Here is a 26,744-nt window from a genome sequence, read left to right as displayed (position 1 = left end):
GAAATGAAACCCTGGTAAGAAATAAATATTTAATTCCATTCACCATAGTTGATCAACACCAAACGAGGAGGAGGGAAAAAGGTTACATCCGTCTAGATTGCAATACCATAATGTAAAACATATCTAGTACAAATACAGAAATATCAGGAAAATACTGTTACAGCAGCCTAAACAAGAACATACCACTGCATATCAAGAAAACTGAATATAAATAGAATTTAAATCAAACATAGGTCCACTTTTAAGATACCTTCTTACCTTCTTTCCCTAATTTGGTTTTTACTGGTTCTTGAAAATAGCACCGGATCACATATTGCTAAAGCAAAATCCTAGCACATTCCAACATCTGTTCTTCAGCACTGTTTAGTGTGATGTGATATAATTTGACTGCCGTAAGACATGACTGTATAGGTAAGGCAAACTTGTCCAGGGCTGTTGGCAAGGTTTCCTCCTGTTACATTCAATCGCCTGCCATTAGGCCACAAAGCGAACTGTAGGCATCACCAAGTTAAATCAGAATCAGAAAGGACTTTATTGCCAAGTAAAGTCACTTTTCTGATGAAGGGAAACAACCCTCAAATGTGAAAAGATGGTCTGACATCATTTAAGGTTGATCACTGCCTCAGGAGATGGAATAATATACATGTTTAACAGATAAAAGGCTACCTAGCTCAACTGTAAGTTGTTGCACTAAATGAGAGGAAATAGCTGATCCTGAATGTCTATCAACACAGAGGTGAGTTTGGAGAACTGTACAGGAATTTATTGGGAATCACTTCAGACAAAGTTTTTGTCCAAGCTGAGTTCTAACGGATTGTCTTGACTGGACTCTTGAAACTTGATGCGGCCTGAAGTTGGAGTTGATAAGCCATTGGGTGAATTTTAAAACCATATAACCTGGAAAAAACAAAATAATTAAAACACAATCACTCCCTGGACAAATAATCTAAACAGGCACCATCAATAATTTAAATGTAAACGTTTTAACCCTTTGGTTTTGGAGGTTTTAAAGTGTGTTGAACAGTTAAGTCCCGTACGCAGCCCGTGTAAAAGTTGCTTCACACACAAAATAAGTATGGTAATGCCAACAATGAATAACATGAGAACAAACCTTGGCACAAACTGGTTGGCTGGTCGCTTTGGACGGTACTCCGGGTGCACCATAAACAGCATGTGGGGGAACCCTGTGCCGAAATAGGCCCCATCGGTGTGGTGGTGTCTGGAGGATTTAGGGGTGTACACGTCCATACACTTTGGGCAATAGAGCTTCACCATTGCTTCTCCTGGGATGTCCGACAAACCTACATCAAACAGGAGAGATACGATTCAGGAGAGTTTCCTCATAGCTAAGGTCAAAGGTCAAAGGTGCTTCACAGTCGTTTCATGTTTAAAGGAAGTCAGTCTTACCAATAGGAAGCATTGGCTGATTCTCACAATAGACTCTGGGGCAATAGCCAAAATCCCCTTGTTGATACTTTTCCAGCTACGTAAAACAACAAATTTAGAAATCATTCCTGACTCTCTTGTCATGGAGCAAGCAAGACTCTGAAATTACGAAGCAATATCCTACCATTTGCGCAATGCCTCTGTTTGTGAGGATGTAACGTGCATGAATAAGCCCATAGAGCATTTCTGCTGCCTGCTCTATCAAGTCGCTCTGGTTCGGGTTATCTTCCAGTTCCTCATCTATTGGAAAAGCGATTTAGGTGGTTAAATCATCAACGCCGACTTAAAGGAATTTCGTGTGGACTCTGCAAAATTGTACAACTAGACAATCTCACCTGGCTCCAGGTCAAGAATCATGTCCAGAGCTTGGCGATAGTGAGGCACCTGCTCATTCAACCCCGTGAGGTTAAACTTGTCCTGTATGTAGTCCTCATCGACCTGTAACAAAGCAGCGTAAGATAATCAATGTCTATTAATAGCATTAATTACTGTTGCAACAGCACATTGCCACAACACACTGATGTGGAAGCATTACGCAAGAGCTTAACAGGATTAGTTAGACGCAGCCAGTGAGAAAAGCAAGGAGTTAATATTAGAACTGGATCGTGCGAGTGCCAGTGTATCCAACAAGCCAGTACGTTACACTCTGGTGCCACACTATTCCTGGTATTTTTATTTTTAGTGTTTTTCCTTCAACAAGTCTCTTAATGTGCTTTTTTTAGGGAGGACGGCTCTGTGTGTTTCAGTGGAAAAGACTAGTAGCAAACAGCACAGCTCTTAATTATGCGCCTTAATGTGCTGTAAGGTCCACATTGGTACTAAATAATTAACAGGTTTCATATGGGAAATATGTTCATGGGAATAAAAATGTGAGATGCACTAAAAGATGTAGAAAAATATATTTATTTGTAATAACAAACGTCAAAATACAGCTCTCTTAGTTTAAACTTGACTGACTGCTAACTAACTAACTGTTAGATCTACAAATTGACAAGATGTACGTTTGTATGGAATATACTGAAACTATGTAATGTTCAGATATGCTGAAAATTACAGAAATTCGTCCAATCATCACAAGAGTGGGACTTCTTAAAACAGAGACCAATAAGAGGCACACTTTGTGCATGAGCCCTTTTCTACAAAGCAGACTCGCTGCCTCTCTGGCTTCACAAACCACGAGGACGCGGCGTAAGTATTTGGACTATGACAGCGAGTTTTGTCAGATTCTTGGCTGGTGGTCAGTGCCTGGGAGCCTTTGCATTGTTACTTATTATCCTTTGTTTTTCCAACAAGAACTCAGCAAACACGCTCTACAGCATATGTTGTTGGTCGGTATGGTAACGCAGCTTTCCAGCACACTTGCAAGTTGTAAGCAGTTTGTTTTTGCATATATCTGTGAATTATACCTACAAAGATTAGCAACCTTAATTTACCATTACATTATTGCAGACTATAGTATACAAGACCTTTTCTAATCAGGTCTACCCTGCAGAAATCTTAACTTTTATAGTATCATTATGTAAACGTTTGAAATGTATTGACAGAATTCATGTTAAAACATGCTATTATAAGAAAATGTTTGAATAAAAACGTGTCAAATCTTCATCATGTCAACAATCAACTAACTGATTCATTGTCCGTATGAATACAAAAATGATGTAGCGTTTGAAAGTGACAACAGGATTGTGCTGACTAGAGTATATCCAGTCTGGGGTAGAAGTGTGGTGCAACTTTCTCCTCGAGATATTGGGTCTGTTTTCTGTTAAATCACAGTTTAAGCGTTAAACTGGAAGACTAACCTCGCAGAAGAACTCATTCCCTCTGAGTCCGCAGAACCAGGATATCCAGGACACTTCTTCTGAGCTGCTCATCCTGCTGACAAACCAACACAGAGCCGCGGTGAAGCATTTTACAGCCACACCGGTTGGCTAACGCTGCTAACAACTAAAGCTGCAACTAGCTAGGTTAGTAGACTAAACTTTACAAACACCAATTGTATTGACATTTTATTCCACAATAAGGGCGGCAACTGAACAGAACTGACACGTCTGGGTATTTAACAAAAACATTTTTCATGTCTTGTGTGTGCACAAGCTTAGCTCTACCTGCATTAGCCCCTGCTTACAAGCTAGCTTGCTAGCTCACGGTCGTGTACGTAAAGTACAGGTATCGTGAAAATGACTAATTATGGCGACAGCATACATAAAAAAGTACTACTATCCTCTCTCTGTATATTATTGTTAACAGTAAGTAGCTTTTACTCACCCTCCTCTATATTAATTTACACATCAACTTGCAATCTTTCACTAGTTTGTCTCCACTTCCTGGATTACGCGTACGTCTTCCGGTCATGTAGGGTTTTCAAAATAAGGTGCAACATGACGAATGTTCCTACCGCAGAGGAAATGGGGAGTAATATAATGATTGAGTTAAAAAGCACGAACGGGAGCGCGATACAACTTTATTTCACTTTTCAGTTTTTAATAAATTTCCATCCACGTTTAAATAACAGGACCTGTGATTGTGATCTGTGATACTGTCCCACTTATGCTAAAGACAGCCTAGTGATATTCCTTATGTTAGTATTAGCATCTTTGGACTCACACCAGCATGGTCACTAACATGTTAATTTAATACTTCATAGGTGAATGTTTTGCCTTTAATTAATCAGTTTCACATTATGGATTTCATGCAGATTGCATTACTTCATAAAAAGGTCACATTGCACAATATCTTTACATTTGGCATGAATTATAAAACATTTTCAAATCTTGAAACAAAAGGTGCAGTCACAGAAATTTTCAGCTGGGATGGAGACACCTTTCAGGGCAGGTCTGAAAAGGTTTTGCGAGAAGGTGGTCCAGCAGCTTTCTCCTGCTCCTTCCCCATGCCTTCAAACATCAAGATCCTGAAATGCAGAATATCCTGTTAGAAGCTTTACAAAACAATCATTGTTAACTAGGGATGCACGATAACTTATTTAAAAAACCGATACCGATGACCGATAACTTTCCGCTTCCAAAGGCCGATACCGATATCGATAACCGATAACATACCTGAAGATGAGGAAGACTAATGAGCAAAAGCCACGCTGGCGTCCTCATACGCCTTCAAAACCCCATCAAATCGATGGCTATGTTTCAAATGACTTTTCATGTTCATTTTCAAAGCTGGTGCTGATTTTTCCACCTCGTGCTACTTTCTTTAAACATTTATTACAAAGAGCCAGAGATGTCATCCTTAAAAAGTCCCACACCACCACCACTGCCATGTTGTTTGTTTACAAACGTATGCACGTTGTGCTGCATTCATGTGGTGACGGAAGTTCCCTGTTCCCGGTTTGAGAGTCTTTTTCCGACCTTTTATGTTTCTGTGGTTTATGTGTGACATCCCGGGTAATGGCAGCTACTACCAAAATCATGACCGAGTTGACGAGTTGTTTTCCGACATGTGGGAGTATTTTACTAGTCACACCGCAGTACTGACAAAAATATATATTATATATTATCGGGGCCATTCGTTATGATATCGGACTTATCGGAATGATGTCAGAATTTCTAGATATCGGGCCGATAATTATCGAAACGATAATTAACGCGCACCCCTATTGTTAACGCCAGACAGATTAAGACATTATAGATCAGTTTATTCATTTTCAGTGAACAGTAGTTAAACATATTTGATACGTCTTTTTTGTTTTCTAAAGCCAATACTATTAGTTTTCAGGTTTTAATTTTTGTACTGAGGTCGCAATCAAGACACAATGTGATCAGCATTTTAGGAATTTGGTAACTTAGTCTGCCTTTAACCTTAATCTATCTGTGACCCAACTTCAAGGTCTCCATCTATTATATAAAGTAGCCAAAGTTTAATACTCACAGCTTTAGAATTGCATTTCTTTTCCCCAGCATCATGTTCAGGAAGTCATAGTAGCTGATAGTGTCTTTCGATTCTCCTCCGGCCACTTCTGACATCATCTTTTTCAGCTCTAAGTGAGTCTTGGCCAATCCAAGTTTTTCCAGCATTCGTTTTAACCCCATCATGTCTAAAAAACAGAAGGAAGAAACTGAAGTGTCAGAAGTGTTTCTCTGTATAGCATTTGAATGCGGGACATTTTGAACAAGTCAGTATTGAAAGCAAAAGTTGCTCACTGGAGCTAATAATACTTTCAGGACTGTGAGAAAGTTTTACCTATGTCTCCTTTGTCGTTGAGATCAAACTCCATGTACTTGTCTGCAATACAAACAGATATAATGTCATTTGAACGTTTCTGAGTGTGCATGACATAAGAAAAGCTGATAGTAGCAATGAATACTCACTTTTAAACATGTCAAGCTTTTGGGCCAGGTCTTCCTCCTCTACATACTTAGGATCTGTCAGAAAAGCCTAAAATTGGATGAATTTAATGGTTAGTCAGAAGAACATCTCACATATTTTTACGAGTCTCACTCAGGTGTCATGTTTGCGTGTCCAGCTCCTGTGAAAACTTCACTGTCACCACATGACTTTGCCTTAAGATATCAATTTTCAAAAGTCCTCTCACCTCATTGATAGAGTTCAGTTTTTCTTCCTGTTGACACTTTAGAAGACCAAATGCTTTCCCGCCTGTGAGAAACCAGAAATAAACAATGAGAACAGATATAATGAAATATTACAAAACATATCAATAATACAAAACATGTCAATAAGCTCGAACACCGCATTCATAGCAGAAAAAAAGGCAGACTAACCTTGAGCACTGCTGTCCATTCTTGTGAAGAGTGAAGAGAAAATGAAATGTGCAACCCTACACCGATGGTTAAAAGTTATGATGGCGTTTCTGTAAATCGAACCAGAAGAGGAAGTGAAGTGACAAAGTTTCAGTTAGTACTGTCAGGTTCCTCCGTGGTATTTAAGGTCACGGCAAATGGAGGTCAACTGAATGACGAAAATAGCAACATTTACACTTTGTCAGAATTTTACCACACACGGTATGATACCTGCCTTGTAAAGGCCAGGATTGGCTCATTCACACTGATGAGTTCAGCGGAGCCTATGTGCTAATGTGGTATATTTCAGCCAGTTTAAAAATTAGTTTTGAGGAAGGAAGACTGTTGCTGCAAGGAGAACTATGTCTAAACAATGCACATTAGTCTGCAGAAAATTTATTATTAAAAAATTTTTCACCAAGGCTTTCTTTTTTCAGAAAGGGCCCATTCAGACTCACACAGGTACACACTTTCACACCTGAAAGATGCCTGGGTGCAGCCGGTCAGACCTGCTGGCCTCTGAGCAGCTCCACAGAACATGTAGAAAATACTCGCTCAAGAGTACAATAATAGTGGCGAAGAGGATGTGCTACTCAGTTTCTCCACCCAAATTTCCCCTCAGTAAATAACTTGACCATAAAAAGTGTGTCAGGTGGCCTTGTCGATGGAATGTTTTGCTCTTGCCACACGGTGGCACTGTTGATCACATTATCTAGTAAACAGGAGAAAGAAAGTGCTTAACTGTGCAGGTGGTTTCAAGTTGAGACTTCTGTTTGTCTTAAGGAACTGAGAATAGGTGGAGACAAACACAATCCAAGAAGAGAATAATCGTTCGCACCTCCACTTGGAGCGTTTCACAGACAATGGCAGAGATTTATGTTCAGTTTCTCCGTTTAATTCTGTGCATAGTCATAGCACAATGCAGAGGTGAGTAGGTACCTGGATCTTTATTTTTTGTAATCTGCATTCATCATATTCTAGTCAGTAGACAAATTGCATATTTAGTACATACCAGTTGTGGCCTTGTGATATAAATTGAACTATGCATTTGATAAATAATGCAAATAATGTTTTGGATATATTAATTTGGAATTTTGGCGTGGCACTAAATGCTTTACTGCAGACCGAAGACCCAAACATCCACTACACAGCATGTACTTCTTGCACTAGTTATATCTTGCATTGTTGCTGTTTTAAAGCTGGCTCACCGGAGATCTCACCAGAATTGACTGTATCAACATTTCAAGAAGATGCAACCCTCTCCTGCTCAAGTACAAATCAGACGGACCTAAAGAGCTGCTACAGAATCAAATGGACGAGGTATGACGCAGATAGCAAACAGTGGAGGGATATCTTTGTGTGGCCTAAGGCAGTCCAGGATGGCGAACGTTTAAAAAGGAATGTTGATGGAAATGGACAAGAGCAGCTCATTCTGAAAAAAATACAAAAGTCTGATGAAGGGCTGTATGGATGTGAAATCTGGCGAGGATGGGATATTGTTCTGGCCAAAAACATATCTCTGAAATTAAAAGGTAAAGCTATTCATTTATGTATTCATTCATTTATTTTACAAATACATGTCACTCATGTGTCACATGATCTTTCAGATTGTAAAGTCCTCCAAGCAGTGAAGGCAGTAACCGGCACACATGTGAAGCTCAATTTCCCAGAGAACATAACATCAGGACCCTACAATATATCCTGGGCAGTGCTGAAAGGAGGCAAACCTGAACCCATCGACTCCAAAAGGACTGAAACTAATTTCACATCACTTGCCATCCAGTCTGTAGTTCCCGCTGACAGTGGTTGGTACAGATGTAGTTACATGACTGGACAAACTCAGCGCTGCTTTGACATCAATGTACTTGTCCAAGGTCAGATTTTTAACTTTTACTTCTTTTTACTTGTTTAATCTCCATCAACAAATGTTCACTTGCATAACTCTTCTGTATTTGCTCTGCAATTTCCCCATTGCGGTACAAATAAAAGTTTTTCTTGCTTCTCTTAATACAATGACAGGCCCCAGTACAGCCACAAAGGCGACCGCAACAGCTGCCACAGCAGTTCCAGTTACTTCAAGTACAACTCATCAAGGTCTGTTTTTTTTAAGCATTTAACACGTTGAATAAACTGTTTGATTGTTGTGTTGAATTGACTTAAATTTTCTTCCTGTCTTTTTCCTCCACGCTGACAGTCCATGGGACTGAATTGATATACAAGAAGGAGGAGAACAGTGAAACTTTGATAGCAACTGTCCCTTCAGTCAGTGTGGGGATCCTCGTAATCTGTGCACTGGTGGGATTTGTCGTTTACCGCAGACGTCGCAGCCGCGGAGGCACACAGGAAACCCGGATGCACACTGCAGGTTTGAGCCGTCTTGAAGCTCTTTCAGCTGGATTGTGTGGTGAAGTGTTGCCCATAACGCCATATTTCCCTGTTGATCAGGTACTCTGGAATCCATGGACGGTTATGAGGCAGTGGATTTTCCACATTTACAAGGTGAGCGCCAAGGTACTTTTTCATTATTCTCTTTAGCTTGGCTGCTGTAAAGTCGTCTCACAGGGGACATTTGTCCCTCACAGATCCTCCGAACCAGCACATCAACAGTTTTTACCAAGCTGACAATGAAAACATCTGCACTTGTGAGTAGCACTGCTATCATAAAGTCACCATGCATGTCGTATCCATGTCATATTCGCAAGTAATCAAAAAATTTTTTTTTCTTCTTTGTTGCAGTCCACTATTAGTCATATTCAGTCTGCTTAAGGCGAGAAGATTTTCCTGGTAAAATTCAAAAACTTGATATCTAACTGGATCATTTTTTTCTTTGCATTAATAAAATGTAATTAATAAATTCAACAGTGTACTGCATAAGAATGTGTATATATATGTATCATTTATTTTATTCAAATGACACACATAATTCAGATCAATAGAATGATGCTCAATCACTGTGTACACACTGCTCTGTGTCTCTGCCTGCTACAAGAAAAGTTTTCGTTAAAAATAAAATCACCTCTAGTTTACGGCCTGTAACAAATCATACAAAGTGGTGGTTTCTCTCTTGAGTTGTCCTTGCTGCTGTGGTTCCTCGTTACTCTCTTCTTGAATGACATCATAAACATGAGCCTGTGAAGACGAGCACTGACATTAGTACACTGGTTCTTACCACGCGGTGTTGACACAAATCAAAAGTGAGCGTGTTGCTGTTTCCTCTTACCATTTCAATACTCGACTCTTCATTTGCTGCAAAGAGAGAAGTATGAAAGCCATTCTGGTAAAAGTTTGTTTATACTTTGCAACAGTATCTCTAATCCTCAACTGGATTCGGTACCTGCATCCTTGTTGTGCTTCCTCTTCATGTATATGTAAAGTCCTCCAGCCACTGCACACACCAGGAGGCCTATGAGAAGGCCTAACCAACCGACTGCCTGCAGAGCTGGGGACAGTGCATGGTTTTTATATTCTCTAAACTTACTCATATATAAAGGTGCATTTAGTCTCATATGTGGGCTGTATTCATGAAAAGAGGCGACATTTTAAATGTGCATACATACGATTAACAGTGCGCCACTTCTTCGATGCAACCCGTGCACCCTCTCTATGCACGGAGCAGGTTATTTCATCTGATCTCGTTGACTGAACTGGGAGACGTAGCTTCATTATAAAGGTGTTGTTGACACTCATCAGTTCACTCTGCCAGCCTTTTTGGTCACTTCCTGACCAAGTTAAACTGAAGTCGTTTTCACATTCTTTAGCACAGGTAAGCACACAAGTCAAGGTAAGATTATGTTCTCCTGGTCCAGACTCTGCAGTCACTGTAAATACATAGGAGTATTTTAATAGCCCTAACGTCTCACCATGTCTTAATTCACGCTGTTGTCACAGTTTTAACTCTTACCGTCGAGGGTATGCAGTCGGATTTTATTGAGCACCCTATGCTCACCAGTAGACTCTGAACACTGGTAGTCTCCAGCATGCACAGAACTCACTTTACTGATGAGCAACTTTGAGTCTTTGTTCCCATTAAATGCCTTAGTTTGGCTTTCATCTGCTAGTGGCCTTCCACCTATAGCCCACTCTGGGATGCCTCCCGAACCAAGAGAGGAAGTGCTGCTGCAAGTGAGTGACACTGACTCACCCACAGCAGCAAACACTTCCTCAAAGCCATCTGGGGAAAACAAAAGCTCATTACTCATTGTACAATGTCAAATCATGTGCTTAACTGGATGTAACGTTATTTCATACCTCCTACTGTTGTTGTGTAACCGAGGGTGGCTTTAACCTCATCTTTCTGAGTTAGATGGCATTTCCATTTTCTGTGATGGTCCGTCAGTTTTTTTTTGATGATCAGTTTAGAGAAGCAATAAGATGAATTTTTAAATTGGAATCTACTCCCATTTATTGGTGTATCATCTTCAGCACTCCAATGTATGCGTATCTGGTTATCATTACAGGGGACGTATCCTTGAAAAGTATTGAGGAAACAGTGAAGCTCCATCTTGCCCTCTGGAGGGCTTTGGCTCTCGGAAACTGGTGAATGAAAATAGGAAGTGACCACTGTTATTTTCTGATCTTCTCTAAAAATGACATGAGGTCTAAGTACTAAGACTAGCCACTTACGCTCAAGTAACCGAAGTGAAACACTTGAGTTGAGAGATTCACTTTGACAAGAGTAAAGCCGGGCATCATTGAGAACCAGGTGAGTGATCTCCAGAGAGCAGTCCTTTAAGAGGGTGTGCCTGTGGCCGCTTGGAGCTGTCACTCTTCCAGCCTTCACCACCTCATCAACTATTCCAAACCTTTCATCCATGAGCCAGCTAACAGTGGAGCAGGATTTAATAGAAGGGATACCACATGGCAAAGCGACACTACCTCCTTGTAAGGCAATCATCTGCAAATGATCTGTTAGAGAATGTAAGGAAAGATGCATTAAATCGTTCCCAGGTCATTATGATGAGTAAATATTACACTGATTCTGTTAAACCAAACAAACAAAAAAACAACAACACAGGACTGAATGAACCCAGGAATTCCCTTGACATTAAATATTGAAATTTGCTTTACATTTTAGCAAAAGCAAAAACATCTGTATCTAATTTATATAAGACAAGTATTTTTTAATAATGCCCAGCTGGTTTAGTTTAACATCCATCCATTAATATTCCACAGGCTTCTGCAGGTATTATGTGCATTATATATAGTTTTTTTCATAATTACCAGTTGAATGCAGTTCAGGTGCCGCCTGGGTAAGAGAGAAAAGCCAGAAGCCCAAGAATGAAAGGGAAGTCATTCTTCACTCAAGAGATGTCTTTCTCCAGATGCTTATTGCCAAATCCCGCTATGAGAGCAGAAGTGACCTTAAACATTCGAAGGAAATGACGAGGCATCGCATATTTAGTATAAGACCATCCCATAAGAGGAAACTTAAGAAGTTCCTGCCACTTTTATGTCACTTTGGCCCCTGTAGAGATGTTATTTTCTCGTCTGTAGCATTTTCAGTGTTTGCCCACAGGGGGGTGCTGTCACACTCACTGAAAAGTGTTATTTTGTTTGCAAAACGTCCAAGTCAGATTAAAGTACACGCCAGTGAAAGGTTGATTCATATATTATTTTAATTTACATGCAGCTCCACATAAACATTACACTATTAATTTGTTAAGCCTTTCTGTGTGGAGTTTGCATGTTCTCCCTGTGTCTGCGTGGGTTCTCTCCGGGTACTCCGGCTTCCTCCCACCGTCCAAAGACATGCTCATTAGGTTAATTGGTGATTCTAAATCAACCGTAGGTGTGAATGCGAGTGTGAATAGTTGTCTGTCTCTTTGTGTTAGCCCTGTGATAGACTGAAGACCTGTCCAGGCTGTTATTCAGTGAGGAACAGATAAATAACTTCTCTGTTATGAACCCATTAACCGACTATTTTATGCAGGATGCAAATATGAAAAAGAAAGAAGATAAATGTACAGGTGAACGTTCTGCAATTTCATTTCATTTACATTTCATCAAAATCAGCACTACAGTCACTGTAGCTCAGGGATTAGTCTCGGGTCTTGGACGGGCTACGACCTTGTAGGACTTGACCTTCAGCACGACGCTGGCGACTCCTCTCAGGTCAGGCATCGCGGCTTTGCCATCAGGAGGGACGAACTGGAAATCTCTCAGCAAGTAGGCGGTGAAGAGAAAGAGCTCCATTTTGGCAACGGACTCCCCCAGGCAGAGCCGAGCCCCACCTCCAAAAGGGATCAGGGCACGGGTGGAGCCTCCTCCTCCTTCCAGAAAGCGTTCTGAAAGAGGGAGTGTGGGTATTTATTTTTTATTTTTTTTTAGATCTGCTGAGCCAAGTGAAAGGAATGCACTTCACACAGCATGTAGAGCAGTACCTGGTTTGAAGCTGTACGGGTCAGACCAAACCGCAGGGTCGTGGTGAGCTCCAAAAAGATTGGGAATGATGACTGTGTTCTTAGGGATGAAATGCCCTGCAATACTAAACATGATTTGGAGTTATGCATTTGCTATTAAAGTAAAACAGTGTTATAAAGTAATATGCTGCAAAACAAAGTGGACGTCGTTTCAGTTTAATACCAATAGTTGGTATGGTTAATTTAAACAATGTTGGGTTTATCCTTCTATTCAGTCTGTTGTTAGTTTGCAGGGGTCAATTATTTTTTTATACTTGACTCCTTCAGCATTACTGCTAAAGCTCAAGGCAAATCTTTCCTCACAATAGTGTAATATTTTACAAATAAATCACGTCAGAACTGAACCACTCCCTTTGAAAAACTCATCTAGAGATATGTGAGTCTTAGCCACATTTGGGAACTCAGCTCATACCGATCCGTAAAAAAAAGTCTTAGCTTTTATTCATAAAAGATTGTAGAGCTGAGGTCCTATTGTTGTGCATGCTGGTTCAGAGTAATACCCTTCTGGGACACTTGACCATCAGTAATTTAACATGTGCTCTCCCTACTGTGACAAGCGGTCTGTTGCAGCTCAGCTGACCTGCTGTCTCTGATGGCTCTGTGCGGCACCGCTAAAGGAGCGACTGGCCTGAGTCTGAGCATCTCACTGATCAAAGAGCACAGAACGGGAAGTCTGTGTCTGTCACTGTACTTGGGGTACCGCCCCCCCAGCACTGTGCACATCTCCTTGTACACCCTGGTCTGAATCTGAAGGTTGAAATAAGAGAGGAGAGAGGCGATGAGAGAAGGTTCAAGGTTCCTGCTTGTTTGGTTTGGTAAGACATTGTTGTACCTCTGGTCTGTGCAGCAGGAAGGCCACAGTCCAGTTCAGCCAGGCTGCAGTGGTCTCCGTTCCCCCGATGAGGAGGTCCACAGTCGCCATGTGAACATGAACATCTGTTAGGAGCTGGACACAAGAAGACATGGAACTGTGTGCTAAGTATCTTCTCTTTGTCTTGAGTTAAATTTGATTTGTCATTAGGGCATTTAGCAACTTTATTGAAACTTCCAATCCATCCAGTCCACCATGTACGCACCCCTCCATTTTCTGTGTTGTGTTGTTCGTCAAGGACCTGAAGGAGGGATCCTGTGATGGCGTCCTCATTTTTTTTGTCTTGTGACTGTACAAATACAGTAACAAAGCGAAAGTAATAGTATGAGTACAATGTGAATTTATTTGCAATGCTTTTTGGATTTTATTACACATGTTCAGTCACTAAACAACGTCAATCTTTGCTGTTTCAGCTGCGACTTAATAACAATTTTAGCACAAAAAGCCATGTATTGTTTATTATCTTTCATTGCCAACCTTGTAATTGTTCAGGTGACTTCTTATAATTTCATCTCTCCTGGCCACCTCTCTCAGAAGACGGGCAAACACAGGATTGGGTAATTTCTTTCAGAGAACAATGACATAAAACCTGTTAAAACATGATTCTGGTTTCACACGGTGTGAACGACAGTCAGGATGGTGAAAATTTACTGACTCTGAGCAGTGGGAAGGAGTCCAGAACAGAAATCCAAGAGGATCCCCACAGAGCAACGATCTCATTCAGACAGCTGTGCAGCTGCTGCAGCTCCGAAGAACTTTTATCATACTGGACACAATACAAGTAAATAAATAAATTACATGGGAAAAATATACAACCCCTAAAAATGGTAACAGAAACTGAAGACCTGGACTGGTCTGGAACAACCACACTTGTTAATTTGTAGGTTTGATCATTTATCATTTCTTGTGCAATGTGAACTGTGACTGTGACTCACTTCTTTTCCAAAAGCTAAAGTGGTGATGACATTACTGGCTGCCACCGTGAAATCCTCTGAGAGATCCACAGCGCTGCCTTTGTAGTCCATCAAAACCTAAAAAAAACATGCGGATCTGTTTATGTGATCACTTTGGAAATTCCCCAGCATTTTCTCCTCTCTCTGGATCTCTGCCATCACCTCACAGACTTTTTTTTTTTTTTCTTAGAACTGAAGCTGGGTTTTCTTCAGGTGAACAGCTTGTTCCTTTTCTGTACCTTTCTCAGATGCAGGGCCTGTCTTTCAATCACGTCGTGTAAAGACTGATGGCAGCAGCGCTGCAAAGCACTGTGGACGAGACGACGATGTGCCCTCCACTCATCATTATAGTCCCCAAGGGAGATGGTGCGTCCTCCCCCAGACACAATATTACCTGATACACGTGGGCAGAGGTCATGAAGACATGCAGCAGGTATGGATTGTATTGTATCCCAAAGAAGGCCAAAGAAACAGAGATCTTTACCTGTGTATGAAACAGGTCTCCCAGCAAAGTCAGACCATTTCTTCACCAGAGCTTCTCTTATAAATTCAGTACTATTCAGTACCACCATAGCTGGAAAAACACAATAGGTAAAGTCTGACTTGCTTATTGTTACGTCAGCAAGGGATCTCATAAAACTTTGTAAAATCCACAAAGGGAGGATTACTTGTGTTTCCACAATTAAGGCGGTAAATGTTTCCATAGCGCTGAGCCAGATTGCTCAGGTGAATTGGTAGATGATCGTGTGCCAGCTCCATCATGTTGCCTATGAGGAAGAAGCTGGGAGGGCCTGGGAGGGAGGAAGATGAGGAGCGAGGAAGAAACTGATGGAGGCACTGCGGAAATCTAGATTTGGCCCCTAAATAGAGTTAGAAAGGCAAGACAGACTGAGAATGTTTGCATATGATAGAAATCGACGAGATCGGTTAATCAGTTTCTGTGGTTGAAGTAGTTGCCTAAGTGTTCTGTAATGGTCGCATTCAGTAAATACCGTACAGAAAGAATAACCTTAAGATGTTAATATCAAGACGTAAAACAAATATTTACCTGCAGACACATTTCCTTTATGATTTTCCCCTGGATGTGTGTCTCTCTGACCAGATTTCCAATTCAGCACCATGAACAGAAAAACAACCAGACACACAGCTCCCACGCTGACCAGTGATATCTCTATCATGTTTCCTTGCTGGCATCCCTCTTCAGGAAGCTGGTCAGCACACTGCTCTTCACTTTTATAGCTGTGTCAGTCTCACAGCTCCCCAACTTGATATGATTGTTGGTATTTTCACTAAACTCGAGGACATCTAAATATTTTTTGGGTCAACATTTGTGATGAGGAGATAAATGCAACACACGCAACAAGAGACAGCCCGATAAACACGGCCGGGAATCGCTGAAGGGCATGATAACACATCGCAGTCGACATGATAATCAGTCCCGCTGTTGTTTCTTTATCTTGTGGTGCCAGCGTGCAGGGAAGAAGGAGACTGTGGTGCGTTTTAATTTACTTTGACCAAACAAAGAAAGGAAAGACTCTTCAGACCCACATTAGCCACATTTATTCCAATGACAGTGCATATTTAACAACAGTAGTAGTGGGGTGGCATACCATGTGGTGCACAAGAGTCAAAATAAAACTGTGCTGAAATGGATGGGTCAGGCAGAACTGTAGAACAGTATACAAACGGTACAATACAACATTTCTCCATTTTGTTGTTATATTTCCTATAAAAACAGCTCAGAAAAAAAAAAAAAAATTCTGCACATTGAAATCAAACTTCCATTTTATTTATCAAAAATGTTGCGTGCAATTTCAGTTGGAAAGAGACATTCAGCAACTGTGAGATCCGCTGCCGTCCGGATTTCTAGGGCTCTGGTTTTCTGTTGGATGTAAGGTTTTCTGGTCGGAGAGCTCTCGGACATTGATGCATCCTTAGCCATGAGTTGCAGGGGAGAACCTGGAGGGTCTGAACTTCATCTCAGTGAAGGGAATGGAGGAGTCTTTACCTTTCCAGTCAATCCAGACTATTCCCTATATCAGAACAGAAACAGAAACTCATTTGTATTTGGCCTGTGTGCTGTACAAGCCTTTAAAATCCAAAGCATAGGTCAGTCGTACCTGATTATTACTGTTGATGCCGTAAAGACCATTGAGGTTGGTCTTGTAGCAGTTCTTGTACCACCAGCCTCCCATGTAGGCCCTGGCACAGTGGATCCCCAGAGTATCAGGGTTCTTGTCTCGGGTTGAGAATGGACGCCCATTGTGGTACCTCATGGAGTCACCTGACAGAAGAGTGCATTTATAGTCAGATATATACTGTACCTGTTTATGAATATTCCGTTTAAATCAAGTTTAAAAAAAAAAAACTCACCTGCTGTCCCTGTGTAGCCGGACACTGTTAGAGTATAGTGCCTCTCCTCCGAATCGATTGAGAAGTTGGCGTAGTGAGCGTAAGCGGTGTCATTTCCAGATCGCATATCCACTCTCAGACTCACAGGGCCGACGCTGGTTAGGTTGTGCAGGAGCTCGTTTCCTGAACAGAGCAGGTACAAAGTGCGGTTTATTGAAATCTATTTTTGAGTTAGATACAACAATGACAATAAGAGGTAACTGTACCAAGCCAGAACTCTTCGCTCAGGTTTCCGAAGCCGGCGCCGTATTCACTCCAGGTTCTGAAGAAATCCGTTTTTCCATTCATCCTCCTCTGGAAAACCTAAACAAACAGGGTTCTGTCTTACTCCATTTTGTCATTTGTGCGGTTAAACATTTGATTCAAGTAAAAGCAGTTTTTCTCATACTGTCCATCCGCCTCCATCAGTCTCCATATCGCAGTACACTCTGACTGCTCTCCCCTCTTTTCCTTGCGGGTAGATGTCCAGCTCTCCTGACTGCAGAGCTCCGTTCAGCAGCTCTTGTGAGCACTCAGTAGGAAATGGGAAACGCAGTTTTCCTGAAGAATACAGTAAAAATGTTGTTTAGCTTGATGCTAAGAAGGGGCAAACTCATTAGTTGGGTTTATATTACTTATAATACAACACCTGTGATGAATTCTGTGGTGACAACAGATGTGTAGTGTCCATCTTTCTCGCCTTGTACCACAACAATATAGCGTGACATGGGCAACAACCCGGTAAGCTTGTACTCTGTGAGGGTGGCATCCAAAATCACCTCCTGATATATACACAAAAACACAAATGAAGAAGGTCTTGTGTAGAGTGTCAGGGATTTGTACTATTATGCGGCAGCGATGAGGGATTACTTTTCACCTTTGTCTCCTCTCCTGCCACCTGATAGACCACTCTGTAGCTGTGATAAACAACAGTCGATCTCCAGGCTATCACTGCAGAACGAGCACCAACCTCACTGGCTTTAACCACTAAGAGACATGATAAAGGAGGAAACTGGCGTCAAGTTTACTCACTTAAAACTTTGTAGACAGTGAAATCTACGAATTATGGGAAGGTATTTCATTCCCATTTTGCATATGAGCATTTAATGTGTAAACAGTCATGATTTCAGTGTATTTTGAACCCCTTCTACTTACCATTTGCAGTAGTAAATGTAGTTGAGATGGCCATACTCTGGAGACTGTCCTTTTGGCTCAGCACTTTGACCGTGTACAGGGTTCCTCTCTGCAGACCTCTCAGCTGGTGCTCCACTGAGTTTCCTGACAGCATCACTGTCACTGTCACATTAGGAGCTGTGGCCAGAAGGAGAATCATTAACAGCTAGCTTAGCTATTAGCATTTTGTCATTAGTCATTAGGGTAGTGTCTCCACACTCACTCTTGGAGGACTCATAGCTGAGGATGAAGCGGTCTACTTTGCCCAAACTGGGAGTCCATTGCAGCACAGCTCTGGTATCAGTCACATTGACGACTTGAAGGTGTGTTGGAGGGGCAGGCACTGCAGTCAAAACACAATCCAATCCATAGCACATTTATTTCCTTTTTTAACATGCTAAGACAAAAGAAAAGCAGCTGTTCATGGTGGGAAACGTATCTAACTGAGTACCTGTTGTGATAATGGATGTGATAGCATCACTCTGGGCTTGGCCTCGTGTCGTAGTTACAGTGATTATGTAGGAAGATCCAGCAGACAACTCGGACAGAACAACATGAGACTGCTGAGAACCCACAGTCACAAAACGGCTCTCCCCTGACGGGACGAACACAAAGTCCGGAATGAAATACTTAAACGCCACCAGTGAATTTAGGCAAGAAAAGTCTGACCTGACATGTAGTGTATAGAAGGAGTGTTTGACAGACCTGTGACAACGTTGATGTACGTGATCCTGAAGCCTGTGAAAGTGGTCTTTGGTTTGGACCAGGAAACGGCGAGAGAAGACTCTGTTACATTGCTGAAAACCATTTCTGTGGCTGGTTCAGGACCTGGCAAAAACAAACAAGGGGGTCTTTAGTGAATACATAGTATATTAATTTTGTCCCTGTTGATATTGAGGAATATGATGCAATGTTATTACCTGTGGTAGCAGTTACTCTGTGAACCTTTGATCTTCTCCCTGCTGTAGTGCCGTATATATGCAGGACATAGCGTGTATTTGCTCTAAGATTGCTGAACTCGACAGAACGTACGCTGCCAGGGACCACCATGGAAATCCTCTTGGTTTCAGCTTTACCTCTTGATACAACAGCTTTGCCAGAGGAGACAGTTGTGTTGGTGCTCTCAGTCTGGACCAGGATTTCAGTTGTGTTCTTAGCTGGAGTGGCCTTGTCTCCCTCAAGTGCTTCTTCTTCAAAGTCCTCATGTTCGTCTCCATCGCCCTCCATCCGTGGCTCTTTTCTGATCACTGTAAAGTTCTTGAACATCCCTTGCGGGGCTGACCATGTGACAGTAAAGCTGTAGGAAGAGATGTTGACAGCCTTTACCGACCCTAATCCAGATCCTCCACTTTTCCTGATGCTCACCCCAGAGCCATGGAGAGTTGTTTTCTCTTGATGAACTTTAGTCTCATCTGATCTTCCCGTGATGGTTGCATTCACTATATACTGACTCTTCTGCGTCCCTTTCCCTTTTCCAGTCTTGGGAGCATCTGTTTTTCTGTTATCCACAGACTGTACATTCACAGTGCTCACTTTAACTATCTTAGTTTGTTTAGATGACTGAGTAACATTCTTCTCAGCCAGAGTGGACTGCTCCAGGGATTCCTTGTTTGTTCTGGTTAGGTTGGTTTTATTTGTTCCTTGAACCTTGGAGTGAACGGTCACACTTTTAGTCGTGCCATTGATTCTCTTTACATTACTCTGTGTTATATTAGTTTGAGGTTCATCTTTCAGTTGTTCAGTTTTAGGATAAGCTTTACCAGAAGTTCCTTCCTTTACAATCTTGAGCTCATTTTTCTGGAGGACTTTTTTACTGTCCAGGACTGTTGTTTTGCCTTTACGGGCTTCTTCTTGTTTTCCTTTCTCATGTTTCAGGAGAACTTGCCCAATAGTTGGGCGACTGATTTTTGGTTTCGAAGAACTCTGAAAAATTAGTTTTTTGACAGTAGCCTCTTGTTTTGTTTGTGTTTTAATGACACCCGATTTTGCTTTGGTGGTCACTTTGGGTTTAGCATCAGTCTCCTTGTCTTCAGACACCTTTTTGTGCTCCCTCTTCTGGAAAAGAGTATGTTCTGCTTTGGCAGTTTTTTCCTGCACGCTGTCCTTGTCTTTGTTCGACTGCAGGGTCACTGTTTCCACTGATGCCTTGGCCTTCCCCTTGTCAGCATCTGAAAATATAAAATAGACTTTAGCAATCAGTTAAATAAAGCTATTTTATTTTCTCATTTTCTTATAATAGAGTCACTTACTTTTATTACACTCTGCGCCTTGTGCACACTTACTGCAGTCCGGACCCATGAATCCCTGGTCGCAAATACACTTCCCCTTCTCACATTCCCCATTGCCACTACAATCATTTGGACAATTTGCAGAACATGGACCTGGGCAGGAACAAAAAGAACCACAATAATTCAGTCTAATTTCAAATGAGTTGTACCAAATATAGTATAGTGTATATTGAATAAGATTTTAGAAAGGCATACATTTCTCTCTTAGAAAGGACATCTCTTTTTCCAATCGGGCCACACGTCCTTTAAGTGCGGCCATCTCGGTCTCACATCCCCCGTTACAGCCGCCAGGCAACAAGCTGATCTTATGCGTCATCACCAGGGGAGCACCAGGCTTCAGCTTTAGCTCCTGCTCCTTCGCGTGACTTGAGTCACAGCCGTCACTGATCACCACCTTGATTGCCTGCGAAGGTGCAGGCTTTTCTTTGCTGGTGGTGCTGGGAACTTTGACCACCACTGAGGTGGTCTGATTGCCAGAGGCTGTGACCTTATCTTTGTCAGCTGACGAAACTCCAGCCGTAGTAGTCTTTGCTGGCGTTGACAGAGCATTTACAATGTTTGTGTCAGCAGGCTTTTCTTTGGACTTCACATCACTGGTGAGGGGAGATTTAGCAACAGTGGTTTGATTGACGGAGGCTGTGGGCTTGTTTTTGGTGGTTTTAGTGCCACTGGCAGGAGCAGACTTAGTGGATGTTAACGGAACATTTTGAACTACAGTCGTGGCCTTCTTGTCCTTGGCAGTCTTCCCATCACTGGTTGAAGGAGATTTTGCTGTAACAGTCTGATTGACAGAAGGCTGGGATTTGTCTTTGGTCACGTTAGCGCCACTGGCTGGGGCAGATTTAGCAGATGTTGACTGCAGATTTGGAGCTCCAGTGGGGGCAGGCTTGTCTTTGCTAGGCTTTGCTTCACTGGTTGAAGGAGATTTTGCTGAAACAGTCTGATTGGCAGATGGTTGGGGTTTGTTTTTGGTTGTTTTAGCGGCTCTGGCTGGGGCAGATTTAGTGGATGTTGACTGCAGATTTGGAGCTCCAGTGGGGGCAGGCTTGTCTTTGCTAGGCTTTACTTCACTGGTCGAAGGAGATTTTGCCAAAACAGTCTGATTGGCAGAAGGTTGGGGTTTGTCTTTGGTTGTTTTAGCAGCACTGGCTGGGGCAGATTTAGTAGTTGTTGACTGCAGATTTGGAGTTCCAGTGGGAGCAGGCTTGTTTTTGCTAGCCTTTGCGTCACTGGCTGAGGGAGACTTTGCTAGAACAGTCTGGTTGACTGAGACTGTATGCTTCTCTTTGTTGGTGATGGTGCCACTGGTTGTAGTAGCCTTTACTGCTGCTGAGGGAGCAGTTTGAATTACTACCGGACTGGGCTTGCTTTTGGTGCCCGCTGTAACGTTGACAGTTGGAGGTTTTTGGTTGGTGGCTACAGTGGGAAAAGCTGTCTGATTAACTGTGTTTGGCTTGGGGGTGGGGTGAACGCTCTGTTTGGCAGGGGCAGCAGTGGTTTTTGGTTTTGAAGGGGTGAAAACGGCATTGGGTTTGGTCACGTCACTTCCTGTGGCGTCTCTCTTCTCATTGGTCGTGGTTTGAAAGGAGGGTAATGGGGTGAGAAGGAGGAGAAGTCCTAGAGTAAACAACATTTTGTGCCAGCAGCTGTAGCCAGAGATGGTTTTACCTTTAGAGGATCAGTATATATGTTGCTGCAAAAAATATTAACTCTTTCGTCTACACTTCTGCGGCCAGTTATTAGGTGCCAGGTCTTTCCTTGAAAAGAAAAGAAAAAGGAAAAACAATATTTGAATTTGGACAGAGTACCCATTCACACTCCTTAGTAAAAAGCTTCACTTCATAGTTTCAGGTTTTGTGCCTTGCTCTGAAGTTACCTGGCTAGAGGATATGCTCTGTGATCAGATATTTAACATTTACTGAGCACAATCATTTAATTATGGGAGCATATTAAACCCTTTTCTTTGAGTTTTACATTTTACTACACATGCCCTTCCATCTTCCTTCCATCACTGCTGCCAAAATGTCTTTACAATAAAGTCTTTGCGTATGTGCAAGACACACAAATAGACTTAGCATCTTGCAAAAAATCATTCAAAAACACTTTGCGTAAAAAATAATATTTAATGTTTTTACTACAGTAGCAGACTATTAAAAGTGCAGAAAAGGCAAATATAAGTCTTAAATCTTGTTCCAATCAGTCACAAGTCAGCAGCTTGCCAAACCAAGTAAGATCTAAATTAGCAGATTCTGAACAGGAAGGAAGAAGGTGACTTGAGTGGGAAATCCAGAGAGTCTGCTAGTGAGACTACGCTGAGGGGTAACAGAGCGTCACTGTACAGAACTGAGGGACACTGTATGTCTTTCACTATACAGAAGGTTACATAATCCCCTGCACCCACAACTCATAAAACCGCTAAAAGAAATATGTCCAGTCTTCTTGTTGAATGTGTAGAAAAGCAAACAAATCATGCAGCCAACCAAAATTGTATGATGGTGTGCCATAAGGCGAGCCAGAACGTTGCATCAGATTGCATGAATTAATTGATTCATGTGCTGCAGTACCGATGGGATTAATAGCTACTTCTAAAATACACAGTGGCAGACATTCATTTTGTGAGAATGAAAAATAATTAAAGTTTAGAAAGATTAAGTGGGTAGCAGACTATGGAGTTTGTGCACTAAAAACTATACTACAAGTATTATTTATAATTGTTTTAATGCAATAATTAAGACTATAAAAATAACAATTTCCCCTCCATTATAAGAAGGGAAATTGTTATGTTCTATAAAGGTATTAATATTTGAAAGAATATCAGACAGAAATCAGACAGGTACCAGTAACATGGGTCCATTCATTCAAATTACTGCAGTCATAAAACGAAACAAAAAGGAACTTACCAGAATAATAATTCAGTTCTTGTCTTTATCTCTGTCTTTGTGTTGCACCCTCCATCTGATTGGAAAAGCTCACACAGACTTGCTGGATATGATCTGGGAGGGAAGAGGTGAGAGAAAGGACCGCCACTAGAAAGGAGGAGAGTGATAAAGTCTGCTCCTACTTAAGGGGAACCCCCCACCTCCTCCCAGAGCCCCCCGCGCCCCTCCACCACACCTAGTGGTCCCACTCTCTCAACCACCATGGAAAATATTTGTATTGGACTCACAAAAACAGTGGCATTTTTTACACAAACTTGTGTATCAAATACGGCCAATTACTCACTTGGATTCTCTTACATATTTTTGTTGCATATTTACTTATTTAAGTTACATTTTATAGGTAGATTTAACAACAGCTGATCCAAGGTGACACGGTCTACGTTTCTTTTTTTTTGTGCAGTTATACAATTGAATATGATTACACGTAGAAACACTATTTCCTCTCTTAGTATGTACAGTAAATTGTCTGACATGTAACATTAAACAGTCTGCATGTTTCAGCTCATGACTTATTTCACTGTCTGCTGCATGTAACTTGACTTATGCCAGACATCGCTAGCATCGACACACAGCCTTTGATTGAATAAAGCCCCGGTCTGAGAATCATGATTCAGCTGGAATACTCAGCACAACACTGCAGGTATTCAGCGCTGACCCTGGGGGACAGGAACTTCTCGCCATATGAATCGGCCGTTTGTTGGAGGTAATGAGATGTAACTACGTAGGAGTTATGTAAGCGACCACATATCCACCAGATTTAAAGAATGCTCTGTGAAGGCACGGCATCTCTGACCAAATGGCCACCCACCATCCCACCTTTTGTAAACCACATGAAGACAAGTATATCAAGGGTTGAGAGCAAACAGGGCATCTAGGTGACATTCTCCTAATTTTACAGCGGCGCAAAGACCACTGTTTGTGTTTGTTTTTAAATACATATTGATGCTGCATCATGCTCTGACATTGATCATGTAATTGTATGAAGATAGTGAGCTCACAAAACCGTTTTCCATGAAACTATAATGCTGAAGAAACCGCTTCCTCATTACTGTTATGTCTGCTCCCTCTATATAGAACGTGACTGTGTGAGTGTGTAGGAGCCCACAGAGTAAAACACATGTTTACCAATAGGTATTTTTGGCAGGTACATTATGTTCTGATACTGAAAGACAGGTTACCTGTGTGGCAGAACTAGTAGTAATGTCATGTAGTAGTTACATGAACTTGCACTGATCAGGCGCAACATTATGACCACTGACAGATGAAATTAATAACACTGACACATCTTGTGGCAATACAATGTTCTGCTGGGAAACTTTTGTACCTGGCATTCGTGTGGATGTTACTTATTTTTGTTAGACATGTACCACCCACCTAGACCAGACCAGGCACCCCCACCCCATAGTAATGACACTCCTTGATTACAGCAGCCATCCAAAGCAGGATACAGTCTGAGACAGGCACACACAAAAATGGTTTAGGAACAACTCGAAAAACATGAAAAAAACCACAAGGTGTTGACCTGGCCTCCAAATTCACTAGATCCCAAACTGATCTAGTATCTGTGGGATGCACTGGAACAAACGTGATCTACAGAGGCCCCTCCCCTCAATCCGTAGGACCCAAAGGCCCCCACTAATAACATTCTGTTGCCAGACACCACAGGACACCCTCAGAAGGCCCATGTCCATTCTCTGATGAACTGTTTTGGAGGCACAAGGGAGACCTACACAATATCAGGAAGGTCGTCATAATGTTACGCCTGATCGGTGTATGTCACATGAGCCACTGATGCTCCACAGTGAGCCAGTTAGCTTCCACGTTAATGCAGCTTGCTTAAAGCAAAGGGAATTGATCTTGAGTTGGGATTATGTATCACCTCATAAATTTGCTTTTCAGTTTTTGGACATGATTAGAGGAAAGCTGTGGAACCCAAAAAGGATGTGCATCAACCAACACAGCAGCAAAGACAAAGACAAAGAGCATTCACCTAAATGTAGAATTAAATCCGACATGGAGCCATAATCTGAGGCTATAGTCGTCACTGCAGTGGCATAAGGCTGATTGAAACTAGAAAATAGTAATAAAAGGCCCAGGCGTGCAAGATCCTTTTATGTAAAATATGTTTATAAGCTGAAAGAAAACCATCCTTCACCAAAACCTTCATATTGTGCTGACATTCATTAACACCAGCTGACTGTTTCTCTGTTGACCACAGCGGACATCTTGATTTGTCATAGCGGGAAATCCCCTGTGTTCATAAACTGACGGTTCTGATGACATACAAAAATGTCTTTCTCACAACAGACCAAATCACCTTCACATTGAGGTGAAAAAAAAAAAAAGAAGTAATTGTCAGTTTAGTGTGTGTGGGTGTTTAGTGGGTGGTCCCACTCCATCTGCTGGCAGCATCCGGGAACAGCTCCGCCTTCGCTCCGTTCTGCGCCATGGACCACCCTCAAACCGCTGACCCCGTCTTGGCCTTTGGAAAAATGGCTGGAGCCATACCTTCTGCTAAGGCTAATGCACACCTAAGAAAATACACCTGATCACACAAGAGCATTTCCCCTTTCCACCGACAGTTCACAGGTGCTGCTCGAGCACATTTGAAATGTCAGCACGTACTCATGGAATATGCTTATTTACAGTAAATTCCTTACAGCAACACACAAACCTACCAAAAGTAAATCTATCATCCAGTCTCTGCAGTCAATATTTTTCCTGAGCTATGATAAATCTGAGAACCAGCCAAATGTGATTAGAACCACTAAATGAAATGTGACAAACCTTTAACCACTTCTGCCGCTGGGACTGCTCTTGATTTATTACGACTCTGATCGGAGGCCACAGGTCTACCCCGCTTAGTCACGACAAGCCATTGATTACTTTGAGGAGGCTACAGCAAACAGATCAACTTTTCAAATGTCTCCCAACAGCACACCAAAGTAATCCTGAGATGAAAATACGTGACGCTGAAGTCTGCATATTTACTTACCCCTTATTGATTCAAATTTAATGAAATGTCTAATGGCGAGGCTGAGACAGTGCGGGCATTGATTCAGCTGTGATTGAAGTGATGGTCAGCGCCCCCGTGTTGCTTACATTGGACCTGGCCTCAGAGATTAGAATAATATAAGCACATAAGCCTTTGCTTGTTCCCGGCCTCTTCACACATGCCCCCCCGTCAGCTCTCTCTGCACACGTTTTTGTATTATATAATTGCTCCGAGTACCTTCTGCTGCATGTTTCTAATTTGACCACATTTGAGAGGAGACATATTAACACTCTCTAATAGAGAACTTTTATCCTTATGAGGGGATGATTGATCCAAATTCGACCAGGTACTCAAAACCCCTCCCCACTTTTTCTAGGCCTGTAGATGTTCAGCAGGGAGGGTGGGGGAACTTTGACGGGAGCTGTGTTGAGTACAGAGACCCCTCTTAGGTCCTTTGCTGCCCGTAAAAGAAGAAGAAGAAAAAAACTTTAAAAAAATAAATATATATTTGACAGGAAAGC

General features: G+C 41.9%; 4 protein-coding genes and 1 long non-coding RNA gene across 6 annotated transcripts; 1 reads left to right on the top strand and 4 right to left on the bottom strand.

Moving 5' to 3' along the window:
• Positions 1-15: 15 nt before the first annotated feature.
• Positions 16-3,781, bottom strand: LOC311496678 (casein kinase II subunit beta). Of its 2 annotated transcripts, none has more exons than XM_084556619.1 (7): positions 3,712-3,781; positions 3,246-3,318; positions 1,782-1,884; positions 1,571-1,686; positions 1,408-1,483; positions 1,112-1,301; positions 16-897 (listed from the first exon to the last, which is right to left on the bottom strand). In XM_084556619.1, exons 2-7 carry the CDS (start codon positions 3,315-3,317, stop codon positions 807-809), a joined length of 648 nt encoding a protein of 215 aa, XP_084412745.1. In that variant the 5' UTR covers position 3,318; positions 3,712-3,781; the 3' UTR covers positions 16-806. The 2 variants fall into 2 exon arrangements, with proteins under 2 accessions (XP_084412745.1, XP_084412746.1); XM_084556620.1 differs by having other exon boundaries at positions 3,246-3,321; positions 3,712-3,775.
• Positions 3,782-3,947: 166 nt separating this feature from the next.
• LOC311496968 (allograft inflammatory factor 1-like) lies at positions 3,948-7,694 on the bottom strand. Its single transcript, XM_084557034.1, has 6 exons — positions 6,177-7,694; positions 5,990-6,051; positions 5,766-5,832; positions 5,638-5,679; positions 5,326-5,491; positions 3,948-4,354 (listed from the first exon to the last, which is right to left on the bottom strand). The coding sequence occupies exons 1-6, from the start codon at positions 6,193-6,195 to the stop codon at positions 4,270-4,272; spliced, it is 441 nt and encodes a 146-aa protein (XP_084413160.1). The 5' UTR covers positions 6,196-7,694; the 3' UTR covers positions 3,948-4,269.
• A 121-nt stretch (positions 7,695-7,815) lies between these two features.
• Positions 7,816-9,066, top strand: LOC311496969. The gene is made up of 4 exons (XR_014699365.1): positions 7,816-8,559; positions 8,640-8,693; positions 8,777-8,836; positions 8,931-9,066. It is a non-coding gene; the product is annotated as an uncharacterized lncRNA (long non-coding RNA).
• Positions 9,067-11,977: 2,911 nt separating this feature from the next.
• On the bottom strand, positions 11,978-15,871 carry cyp21a2 (cytochrome P450, family 21, subfamily A, polypeptide 2). The gene is made up of 12 exons (XM_084557509.1): positions 15,486-15,871; positions 15,106-15,297; positions 14,922-15,011; positions 14,677-14,831; positions 14,420-14,515; positions 14,140-14,250; positions 13,962-14,048; positions 13,690-13,773; positions 13,446-13,559; positions 13,194-13,360; positions 12,575-12,678; positions 11,978-12,478 (listed from the first exon to the last, which is right to left on the bottom strand). The coding sequence occupies exons 1-12, from the start codon at positions 15,613-15,615 to the stop codon at positions 12,225-12,227; spliced, it is 1,584 nt and encodes a 527-aa protein (XP_084413635.1). The 5' UTR covers positions 15,616-15,871; the 3' UTR covers positions 11,978-12,224.
• Positions 15,872-15,981: 110 nt separating this feature from the next.
• Positions 15,982-21,922, bottom strand: tnxba (tenascin XBa; the record flags this gene model as incomplete). Its single annotated transcript, XM_084557876.1, has 14 exons — positions 15,982-16,470; positions 16,558-16,721; positions 16,811-16,972; positions 17,056-17,152; positions 17,238-17,389; positions 17,478-17,610; positions 17,706-17,815; positions 17,984-18,139; positions 18,225-18,344; positions 18,453-18,596; positions 18,707-18,829; positions 18,922-20,169; positions 20,251-20,382; positions 20,485-21,922. 14 exons carry the CDS (start codon positions 21,920-21,922, stop codon positions 16,372-16,374), a joined length of 4,278 nt encoding a protein of 1,425 aa, XP_084414002.1. The 3' UTR covers positions 15,982-16,371.
• Between the last annotated feature and the right edge of the window lie 4,822 nt (positions 21,923-26,744).

This window comes from Chelon labrosus, assembly GCF_963514085.1.
Source record: "Chelon labrosus genome assembly, chromosome: 12".
Lineage (NCBI taxonomy): Eukaryota > Metazoa > Chordata > Actinopteri > Mugiliformes > Mugilidae > Chelon > Chelon labrosus.
This window is presented reverse-complemented; position numbering and strand designations above follow the sequence as displayed.

Bases quoted from the DNA above. Each gene is read 5' to 3' on its own strand.
- LOC311496968 (XM_084557034.1), bottom strand. The intron at 5,680-5,765 runs GTGAGTATTCAT...TTTGTATTGCAG, and splicing joins AAAGCTTGACATGTTTAAAA to ACAAGTACATGGAGTTTGAT. The intron at 4,355-5,325 runs GTGAGTATTAAA...TCTGCATTTCAG, and splicing joins AGAAATGCAATTCTAAAGCT to GATCTTGATGTTTGAAGGCA.
- cyp21a2 (XM_084557509.1), bottom strand. From the start codon at position 15,615: ATGATAGAGATATCACTGGTCAGCGTGGGAGCTGTGTGTCTGGTTGTT. The intron at 14,251-14,419 runs GTGAGTCACAGT...TATTGTGTCCAG, and splicing joins CTTTAGCTTTTGGAAAAGAA to TATGATAAAAGTTCTTCGGA. The intron at 13,361-13,445 runs GTACAACAATGT...TTCAACCTTCAG, and splicing joins TCCTGCTGCACAGACCAGAG to ATTCAGACCAGGGTGTACAA.
- LOC311496678 (XM_084556619.1), bottom strand. From the start codon at position 3,317: ATGAGCAGCTCAGAAGAAGTGTCCTGGATATCCTGGTTCTGCGGACTC. The intron at 1,687-1,781 runs GTGAGATTGTCT...CTTTTCCAATAG, and splicing joins GATTCTTGACCTGGAGCCAG to ATGAGGAACTGGAAGATAAC. The intron at 898-1,111 runs GTTTGTTCTCAT...TGTTTTTTCCAG, and splicing joins GCCAACCAGTTTGTGCCAAG to GTTATATGGTTTTAAAATTC.